The 9,017-nt window shown below is 42.9% G+C and overlaps 1 protein-coding gene across 3 annotated transcripts in view; it reads left to right on the forward strand.

The window, feature by feature from the left end:
* Positions 1 to 6,550, forward strand: part of kifap3a (kinesin-associated protein 3a) — a 26,747-nt gene extending 20,197 nt beyond the window's left edge. For 2 of the 3 annotated variants that reach the window (XM_027163393.2, XM_047801774.1), the window contains 8 exons: positions 1 to 115; positions 193 to 318; positions 414 to 512; positions 591 to 676; positions 1,730 to 1,916; positions 2,112 to 2,205; positions 5,279 to 5,386; positions 5,665 to 6,550. The exon at positions 1 to 115 is cut by the window's left edge and continues 51 nt beyond it. In XM_027163393.2, the coding sequence (XP_027019194.2) occupies positions 1 to 115; positions 193 to 318; positions 414 to 512; positions 591 to 676; positions 1,730 to 1,916; positions 2,112 to 2,205; positions 5,279 to 5,386; positions 5,665 to 5,686 (837 nt within the window). In that variant the 3' untranslated portion in view covers positions 5,687 to 6,550. The remainder of the gene's footprint in view (positions 116 to 192; positions 319 to 413; positions 513 to 590; positions 677 to 1,729; positions 1,917 to 2,111; positions 2,206 to 5,278; positions 5,387 to 5,664) is intronic. The other variant, XM_027163394.2, reaches the window with a different exon arrangement.
* The last annotated feature ends 2,467 nt before the right edge of the window (positions 6,551 to 9,017 follow it).

The raw sequence follows: 9,017 nt of genomic DNA on the forward strand, positions 1-9,017 counted from the left end.
TTCATGATCGAGTGTTTGGGCACGCTGGCGAACTTCACCATCCCTGATCTGGACTGGGAGCTGGTGCTTAAAGAGTACAACCTGGTACCCTTCCTGAAAGAGCACCTCAAACCCGGTGAGCATCGAGATGTCTCGAGGATCTCTCGGTTTCCATATTTATTTAGCATCTCTGACCTTATCCGTGACGTCTAGGTTCTGCAGAAGATGACCTTGTGCTGGAGGTGGTGATCATGATCGGCACGGTCTCTATGGACGACTCCTGCGCCGCCATGTTAGCTAAATCAGGCATCATCCCTGCTCTTATAGAGCTGCTCAACGGTAGGCTAACGTCAAGTCTCGGAACATCTCGACTCTTTTTTTTTTTTTTTTTTTTTTTAAAGATTTCTCATCTCGGATCTTTTTTTCCTTCGCAGCCCGACAAGAGGACGATGAATTCGTTTGTCAGATCGTCTACGTCTTCTACCAGATGGTGTTCCACCAGGCCACTCGAGACGTCATTATAAAGGAGACGCGTATCCTTTTCCCCGTTTTCTTCTAGCTCGTGTTATCCCGCTTCGTCTCACGCTTTGCCTTAACTCTCGACTTTTCAGAAGCTCCAGCCTACCTCATCGACCTGATGCACGACAAGAACGCCGAAATCTGCAAAGTGTGTGACAACACGCTGGACATCATAGCCGTAGGTGTTCGTTTGTTTGTTTGTTGTTTTAGCGTTACTTGATTTCCTTTCCTATCCTAGCTTTGACCTGTTTAGATCCCCCGGAATAATGCTGTTAGTTTAACATTGTTGGTCGTGGCAGCGTCGGCTTAGTTGCCGCCGACGTCGGTTGCCGAGTGATTGTTTCCAGGCCTGAGATTAATGTAATTAGGTCTCCATTATCCCAGGTTTCGTTTGGAGGCCAGGGGAAGTGTTCTATACAAGTGATCAGGCAGAGCTATTAAAGCTAGGAGCCACATCAAACAGGCTCGAGGTGTCTGGTTAGTCTCAGATAGGTATCGAGGACAGAACACAGGTCTGCTATAAATGCCACACACACTTCTTCACCCCTGCCTCTTGTTCATTTTTGTAGGTTTTTGTTGGCAAATTAAACGTCTGGTTCGAAGTGTGTGTGTAAGACCTTATCTGCCTTCTTGTTCCATGCAGAGCTTGTTGTTGTTGTTGTTGTCACTAACATCTCAACCTTGCTCCCTCACTTCGCTGGCTCGTTTTGCGTCACCTTAACCAATTTATTCCTTAATCGTTTTACATTTTCCCGATCATATCTTTCAGGATACGTGTAAATGTTTTACAAAGCGAGTCACAAAACAAAATAAAATGACTACCCCGAGCCGTCAGCCCTCTTCCCCGTCGTAAGTCAGACGGTCGTTTCATGTTTGATTTATTTCTGCACCGACAAAAAGTGTCAGGTTGGCCTGTTTTGTGATAATAGCTCTTTTTAAGCTCGGAGCCTCACATGGCCGTTCATATCCCCCGGCCTCTGCTTTGGGCTGCGGTGATTAATCAGCTGGGCTCGGTGGAATTTGGCCATGTTCAGAGCTCCTACACAAACATTTGCCATGTTAACCGCTTGGCTCTCTGCATGCTAACGCAGGTCCGGATACTAAAAGTAGCATTCATAGTTCTATCCTGGCTCGACGTCAGTAGCATCCGTCACCTTCGGGTTCATTTGTCATTATCCACGTCGGCAGGATTTGTAGAATCAAATCAAGGTCTTTCTCCTTCTCCGCGCAGGAGTACGATGAAGAGTGGGGGAGGAAGATCCAAAGCGAGAAGTTCCGTTGGCACAACTCTCAGTGGCTGGAGATGGTAGAGAATCGGCAAATGGACGAAGTGGAACCCTACTTGTACGGCGATGAAGGAGAGCCCTTTTTACAGGGAGCAGACATCCTGGAGCGACCCGACCTTTTCTACAGTGCAGGTCACAAAGCCGGTTTCCATCCGTATAAAAATCCATTAGTACTATAACCGAATTGCTGCACGACTGCATTAAACCAAACGTAGGAAGGCTAATCTTTTTTGAGTTAGATCTAAACGCCGCTCGATTCACGTCTACGTCCATAACGGAGACCGGACGCGGTAGTGCTAAAAGTTTACCTGATGTGTTTCCTTGTAGATGGATTAATCTCTGCAGATGCCGCCATCAGTCCAGACTTCTTTACAGAATTTCAAAATGGAGATTACGTCACGTCACACGGTTTCCCGGGCAGGTACTGTACATGCACCACTTTTTAAAATCGCCGATAGAGAGCATTGTACTTGTATCAGACCGGCTTTAGCTGATTCGGGGACATGTACGTTTACTTAGTTATAAGACTCCATGTTCTGTTGTTTTTAGCAGAGCACGTCTCAAACGCGCCGTGTCAGTTCATCATCACCACCATCACCATCACCACTGCTTCCAACGGTAATAGGTGTAGTGTCGAGGAAGAAAAAAAAAAAACCCATACAACTCACTCTCCTAACACCCCCCCAGATCGGCCCCCATGCTCCGCTTCCTGCCGGCATGACGGCTTTGCAGAGCCCAAGCTGAGGATTTGATTTATGGATTTAAAGCCTTCTCGGCGTGATCGCATTCTAATCAGAGCTTTTGGCTCCCAAGAAACTGCGATCCAACAGACCTGAGGGATGAATTCGATGAAGAAAGTTCTTTCTATCGGCTGACGCTTTTGAGACGTGTCGAGCCGCTCACTATTTATCTGTTGTCGTTGGCCGTGGTGTACAGAACAAGCTCTTAACTGGATCAGGAGTTTAAGACAAGCATTACGTGTGTGTGTGTGTGTGTGTGTGTGTGTGTGTGTGTATGAGAGAGACACACATGGATGGGGGCTTGAATTGAAAAGGAGGAAAGGGACTGTTAAAATGGAAACAGCAAGTACAGAGGAAGAAGAGTGTTTTTTTTCACCACTCTTTGTAAGCGATCGCTGTAAAACACACTGAGAGAGCACAGGGAATTAGACAGCCCGAGAGTTTGGTTTCCATTTGGTCCGAGTGGTCTGAGAGATCTAGGTTAACACAATAATGAAACCCAGCCTGCAGGGAGCACACATCCAGACGGACCGGGAATGGCTTTGATACGCTCGCCGTTATTCGCACAAGTCCTTCACTCGCTTCATCTGGCTGCCGGGTTACAGCCGATCAACACAACTGAAATAGACCCAAGCGGGTAATTCAGAGGTTAACGAAATCTGTAAGTAGTTCTGGTTTACACCAGGACTCTCTTTCACACAGAAGTAAACCCGACCCGAGTGTCCTGCAGGCTCGGAACCGGGTTTTAATGCCGTCTAGTCAATATGTGAATTCCAGCAGGCCGGCTATCACGGTTCCTTTGAATTCTTGTGAGGGCTATAAACCGAAAGGCCAGACCCGCGCAGCATGGGAGAGAGACTTTACAGTCACCCGATCGAGAGCGATTTTAAGAAAAGAAAAAAAAGTGAGCCGAGATGAGGATAGCGCACTGATTTAAAGGAACAATAAAGTCAGGACAGGCTGAGTAGTGACAGGTCGGAGATCAAAGCGGCGACGCAGATAGTAACAGGGAAAGGCTCGTGTTAAGAGGTTTCCATGTGCGTGTTTAACAGCCTCACACGTCTCGGCCCTGAATGGAAACACTGGAGCCTTTTGTCTGCCTACATCCCACTCCAGATTCCACTCCTGCTGTCTGTCCACGGGGAAGGAGCTGAGTGATGAAACGGATAATGCCTGACGTGCACACGATCTTCCCAGAGGCGTAGTTTGCACAAGTCATCTCACTCAAGATACATTTTTCACTTTGTTTGCAATTATGTAAGATACCTGATGATTGAACCATGATGCTCATGGGTCCACCTTTAGCAGATCCATCCATCATGTCTGTCCGTTTCTAACGTCTCCGGGTCGAGTCTCCTCGCTCGAACCTCTCACCGAGATCATGTACGTCTCAGCAGACGAGATACCCACCCCGTTCGAACACGCCCTACGTAATCAATCTCGGAAGAAGACAACCTCTTACACGATTGGGATAAAACATGAACGCTGGCACGATTCAACGTCGATTTTTTTTTCCGACAGCATCACAAGGATCTAGTGAGACCAGTAATCCAAATTCATCCGCACTATTCCCTAGAAGGTGATGCATTTACCTCGAGTCAAAACATAGGATCGAACGTAACAGAAGTAAAATCTTCTCGCCAGGTAGTTTACTACACGCATATGCCAGGGTGAGTTTTACAGTAGTCGAGCGCCGTAAATCACACCGTTCCGTAGTGAACATCGACTGTGTCCAGACATCCTCGTGAAACTCGAGATGCCTGGAAACGAGCCCGAAGAAAGAAGGCGGCCGATTCCAAGGTCACCGCCGAGGGAAAGTTTATTTACCTCCATGATCATCTCATTAGATCTCACGTTAAGCACTGAACCCTGCCGTTCTCACCGATCGAACTCTTCCCCGTATAGCTACGGTTCTCCCTGACAAAATAAAAAAAAAAGCCAGGAGGTGGTCGCTAAAAAGAAAAGCATCTGACTCATGTAAGCGCTCTCATGGAAGTGATTTGTGCTAAAAACAACACGGCATTATGGGAGCTGGTAGGGGCAAAGCAAACAGCTCGTATTTTAAGAGAACAGCACGGCGAGCTAGTGAGCTAGTGCTCGGGCTGAGACGGGGGGGTGGAATCAGAGGACGCAGAGGTGAAAGTGGCGTTCACTCAGAGGCACCTCACAGACAGGACGCACACATTTGCTGGGCAATTAAATTGGCATCTATACGATTTGAGATTGATTTCCTAGTAACCTTTTGCTCATGGAAGAAAACTAGATGTCACAGTTCCCATCATTATTAGGATATTTAGACTGCGGTAATGGATGGCACTCTTATGCGGCTGTGATATTTATGGTGTTTTTTCTTTTTATTTCTGTAAGTGTTTGGGGTAAGGTAAAGGTTTTTACAGTCTGATTTATTCTCCCTTCTTTTTTTCTGACGTTTGCTCGACTCTGTTTGCCACAGACTCGGTTCCTGGCTCTATGAGGAACAAGGACAGACCCGAGTGCCTGCCTGTTCTTTTTTTTTTTTAGCAGTCCTGCAGTGCCATCTAGTGGTGAAGCAGTTTTTATGTGTTTTCACACTTAGTACTTAGTACACTCAGCTGTGTATGGCAAGGACAGAAACATAAAGCAGCCATAATCACACACATCATTCGAACCACAAAACTATCCACAAATGAACCAGAAGTGGTTTGAATTTTGTGTCAGTTTGTTTGTATATAGCTAGCCTGTCCGACTCGACCTTTTCTCATGTTGTTCTTTCAGCGCCGTCTCGGAAAGATACGTTCAGGGGCCAGGAGGAGCCATGCGGCCTGCTACAGCCTACGGCTTCCGTCCAGACGAGCAGCACTTCTACAGCTACTCCACATCACGGTAGATTAGAACGACTACAAATCGTCATCGTCGTATTTATTCACGTCCTCTCAAAGCTGAGTCGACACTCATAGCGTCATTTATATTCACTCGGACTCGCGTAACTTGCTGCTTTCACGATGTGGTTTGAAACGATTTCTAGACATTCGCAATATATAGTACAGATGTAGTCGATCTCCAGTGTGTTTATTATAAGTGATGTACACTTTTATATACTACATGTACCCAGATTTTTTTTAATTTGCATGATGTATTAAACACCTTGCTTGTTTTTTAAGGTCCGGTTCTTTGCAGCTATAGGAAGGTGTTAACTCTTGGATTCATGCATGGCAGAGGTCAAGTACAGTTTATTTGCACACTGAAACTACAATTCATCCATCACTGAATCTCACACACACTTAAAGGTGCGGTGCACAATGTTTGACAGCCAATGTTGACATTTGAAATCACCAAAACAAACACGCCCCTAACCCAAATGGGTGTCACCCCTGTTTTGATAGCTCCGCCCACACATACATACGTAACCCAGGCAACTGGAAAGCTGATCCTATATTAACACAATCCTGCTTCTGGCCTTATCATAAGCCTTTTTTCATTTTTACCCGCCATGTCAGTGTATCAATCGCTTTCTGCTAATGTCACACATGCGCACTGAAAGCTCTCTCCACCGCATATTGACAAGACACGCCCCTTTCTGCTCATTGGCTACACGTTTGTTTTGTTTGTCGGCCCGACTCGGTTTTCGGAAGCGTTTCTCAAACATCGTGCACCCCACCTTTAAACACTTTTTTAGCGTTTGAGACACTTCCCCAAGTGTGTGCTTGGGAGAATATTTGACACTAGCTAATGTCTTGAGTTTATTTATTGCTTTGTAAATAATAAGTAGTGATGCCTTTTATCCGTCTCATGACCTGCTGCACGGCAGCTCACGACTGTGCACTGTTTATTGTTATTTTGCTCTTCTAAATGAAAACTTTTTGTATGTGTGAAATTTTTGTTTCAAGTTATTTTATGACAGTTTTATGTTTTCAAATTTCATTCATATTTTTTTTTCTTTTAAATTTTCGGGGGGGTTTTTTTTGTGCCTGTGGATCGTGTCTTACTGCTGTTTTATACAAGATGCCTGTTATTTCTGTGGTGCAATATTAAATCAAACGAATCCGATCAGCGTTCGCTTCTTGCCTTTTTGTCTCTGTTGTTGAATGAATGAATGAATGAATGAATGAGACTAGTGTTTGTGTCTAAACCTCAGCGTCTCTGGTCTGACTCTGCTCTGGCTGATTTTTTTGTCAGCTTTTTTATCATTGAGATTGTACTCTGATTATTTATAGAAGCACAGTTTATGATAATGTGATTTAAAACCACCTCAGGTAACCTGAACAAAGACATGTGACCCAGATTCTCCTGCTTAACAGGCTTTCGTGCCACAGAGAACATACCTCGTGCTTTTACACAAGAAATACACATAAAATAAGGTGCTAAGGATCGTTTGTATTGGTATTGAGAGAGAAATGTCACCAAACTAGATTAGCAGATTCCATAAAATCAAAACCTGTCACCCTTTTGGTTTCAGATTATTATTATTATTATTATTATTATTATTATTATTATTATTATACAAATGGCACTGAGAAGTCCCTCAAGTAAAACAGGAAGCATGGGTGTGTTTTTATACATTTCTATACATAAATGTACATTAAGAAATAATCTTTATTTGTCACATGTACATTACAAAAGTGAAATACTTTTCTCTTCATATCTCAACCTGGAGCCCGAGCACAGGAGAAGATAGACGTGATACAGCTCCTTGGAGAAGAGAGGGTTAAGCTACTTGCTCAAGGACTGAACAGGGGCAGCTTGGTGGTAACCCAGGGCCTTAATCGCTTCTACTGCTCCAGTGTGGTGCTTTTTTATGTACTGTATGTTCTCTTTTTTTTTTCTTTTTTTTAACATATATATATATGTATATACATATATAATATACAGTACTGACTCATGATGACATATATATTTTTAAATAAATCTCATGCCTTAGAAGATGAAAAAAAAACATGCTTAAACAATGTTCAGTTTATTATTTTAGTCATGGCTATTTATTAATATTAAGTAGAGTAAGTGAAGGTTATTTCTATCTTGTAAAGTAGATTATATCTTTGATTTGCCATCTCAAGACTTGCCCAGGTCCATAAAAAAGGTCCTGAAGTATTTTGTATTGTATTACAAAATTTGTATAATATTATATTCATAATGTTCAGCAAAAACCTCTATACTCACTTACAGCAGACCGTATTTAAACTCCAGAGTTACACCTGGTAGGAGGAATAATATGTTTTACTCTACTTTAAATATGATTACTTGAAGTATGTAGACTTTATCATTTATACAATATGAGCAAAAGTATGTGCACCCCTGACCGTCAAGTTCATCTGTATTAGTTGAATATCCCATTCTTGATTTATTCCTCTTTACTCTTATAATGAGCTCAACACTTATGTGAAGTCTTAACACTAGATACAGGAGTGTGTGTGTGTGGGGGGGGATTAGTGATCATTCAGCTACAAGAGCATTAGTGAGATCAGACACTGATGGTATAAGAGTGAGGAGGTCTGGGGTTCAGTCGGTGTTCCAGTTCATCACAAAGGTGTTCAGTGGGGTTGAGTCAGACTCAGGGCTCTGTGCAGGACACTCGAGTTCTTCTACTCCAACATTAACACACCGTGTCCTCATGGAGCTCTGTGCTTTGTACTGGGAATCATTATAACATTTTTAAAGAACACTTCATTAGCTTCCATGCGACCCTAGCTTTTTGCTGATTTATTTAATATACAGTTTTGTTTAAAATCATACTATTTGTGGTTAACTGACCCCTCGGGTGCTGCTGCAGAGCTTATTATATTTCAATCAGTCATTTCCTCAGGGCCAGAGACTTTTATTCCTCACAAGTGTGATCTATTCAGTCACACTTCTGGCAGAATTTGTTCATTTATTCATTCATTTAAAATATAAATATTTAGTGAACCTGTAATACATTTTGTTTCCAATATTATGTCTCTCTTGATAGCAGTTATTTATTTAGTATTATATTCATTTATTTAGTTTTATACAGACAAAAAATGATTCTATGACAGAAACCTAGTTATTTGTTGTGCTTTTCTTTTTTCTTTAATGACATTTTGGAATATAAACAAAAATACTCTGTTATTTTTTATTATTAGAAAAATACCATAGACATACATTATAGACCAAATATACGTAAAAAAAATAATATATTTAAATATAATAATAAAATATTATAATAAAATAATAAAATTTTATTAAAATATATTAAAAATATATATTTAAAAAATACAACACAACAAAAAAAGCAAGCAAAGAATAAATACACAAATAAATTAATTAATAAATAACACTCAAGGTGAGGTAGCACGTGACCCCCCCATCCCGCGACCAGGTGTAGCCCCCGCGACCAGGTGTAGCCCCTGCGACCATGTGTAGCCACCCCCCTCCCCCGACCATGTGTAGCCCCGCCCACCAGGTGTAGCGCCCCCCCCCCGGACCAGGTGTAGCCCCGCCCGCCAGGTGTAGCCACGCCCGCCAGGTGTAGCCCCGCCCGCCAGGTGTAGCCCTGGTT

Source organism: Tachysurus fulvidraco, chromosome 16 (assembly GCF_022655615.1).
Source record: "Tachysurus fulvidraco isolate hzauxx_2018 chromosome 16, HZAU_PFXX_2.0, whole genome shotgun sequence".
NCBI lineage: Eukaryota > Metazoa > Chordata > Actinopteri > Siluriformes > Bagridae > Tachysurus > Tachysurus fulvidraco.